Raw genomic sequence first — 1610 nt, forward strand, 5'->3', positions numbered from 1 at the left:
GGAAGAAAGTGACAGGAAGGTTTCCCTGATTATGGAGCTGTCCACCCAACTTTCCCTTCAGACGGAGAAAATCACTCAGCTCGAAGACATCTTAGAGGAAAAGGAAAAGAAGATCGAGATGCTGGAAGCAGAGCGCACTTCCCAGGTCCCCCAAGGTGAAGATAGACTTACAGAAGATTTATAGGAACCCCCGCCATCCGTCCCCCCCCACCCCCACCCCACTGTAAATGATGAGGCTAGGAGCGCTCCCACCGCCTCTGATGGGGAGTGGGATGGTTTCCCATGTGACAATAAAGTTTAGTAAGTGTCATCAAGGTGGAGTCCAAGACCCCAATCATATGTCCAGTTACAGGTTACAGGTTTGAGTATCACCTTACAGGGTCCAGGCTAGAAGGAGTCCATAGAGGGGAAGCATCCAAAAGTGACACCCTGAAAGTGTCCGACACTCAGCGGCGGAGTGCTGTATCTTTAGACGTTCCTGATTGACGGCAGGGAGGAAAGAACACAAAACTGGATAGCTGGCAAAAGACCTAGCTGGCATACTCTCTTCTTTCTTGAAGTTTGCCACACTGTGAAGAAAGGATGCTAAGTGTCCCTCGGTGCCGCACTGTTTGGGAAATGAGAGTGTGCTGGGGAGCCAGCTTCAAGTTGGGGAAGCTCAGAGCACAGAAGAACAAAATCATTGCCAAGAGAGTAAACAGCTACACAGTCGCAGTCTGTCCTTTCATGGCCTCTAAAGTTTCTTTATGGCATGAATTTTACAGGCATTAGCAAGGGTAGAAACAAAATAATATTGAAGCAATTAAAAAAAAAAAAAAGAATCAGAGCTGTGGTCCTTTGGGATAAGGCTCTGGACAGTATCTCTCTGGGAAAACACACAACACGCACGGATTCCACCCCCTAGGAGAAAAAAAGTCGAAAGGAAAACAGACACTTCTGTTAGGGGGACCACAGAGCAGGGAGCAGAGTAAAATGATGGCAGAGAAAACGGCAGCATTGGCAAACGAAAGCAACCCATAATGGATGGAGTACAAGGAAGCCGGTCATGCTCCTCTCTCACCTTCCCACTCAAGTGATCCATCCTACCCCAGGGGCACTGATGAGAGATTTCAGAACTTCACTCTCCTGGTCCTCAAACCTTGTGATAAGTCATGCTGGCTGTCTTCTGAGTGTGGCTACAACTCAATGCAATTCATTCAGTTCAACAAACAGGCATCACAAATGCTTTCTTCCAAGCACAGTATTAGATGCCAGAAGCACAGCAAGCTCAGAATCATCTTTGATATGCAAGGAGCTCATATCCATATAAGAGCCTCCTTAAATATGGTGATTTTAGAGATGGGAAATAGCAGAGAGAATATGAGTGAGCCCAGGGATGGGGAGCCTGCTTGCCTGCCTGCTGTAAAGGAGGGTCTCACATTTGTTGAGCAATCCTTAGGAGTGTAGAGCCCTGGCCTCTGGTGCTAAACCAGAAGAAATATATATTCTTTTTTTTTTTTTTTTTTTTTTTTTTTTTTTTTCGAGACAGAAATTCCATTGTCATTCAAGATAACAACTTTGGTAGGCTCAAAACACAAATCTTATACATTAACTCCCTGATTCGTGGACAA

The 1610-nt window shown here is 45.7% G+C and overlaps 1 protein-coding gene across 1 annotated transcript in view; it reads left to right on the forward strand.

Moving 5' to 3' along the window:
• Ccdc192 (coiled-coil domain containing 192) overlaps positions 1-207 on the forward strand; it is a 197937-nt gene extending 197730 nt beyond the window's left edge. The window contains 1 exon segment of the mRNA XM_021150372.1: positions 1-207. This exon segment is cut by the window's left edge and continues 43 nt beyond it. Coding sequence (XP_021006031.1) covers positions 1-184 — 184 coding nt within the window. The 3' untranslated portion in view covers positions 185-207.
• Positions 208-1610: the final 1403 nt, after the last annotated feature.

The sequence above is a fragment of the Mus caroli genome, chromosome 18, assembly GCF_900094665.2.
Source record: "Mus caroli chromosome 18, CAROLI_EIJ_v1.1, whole genome shotgun sequence".
NCBI lineage: Eukaryota > Metazoa > Chordata > Mammalia > Rodentia > Muridae > Mus > Mus caroli.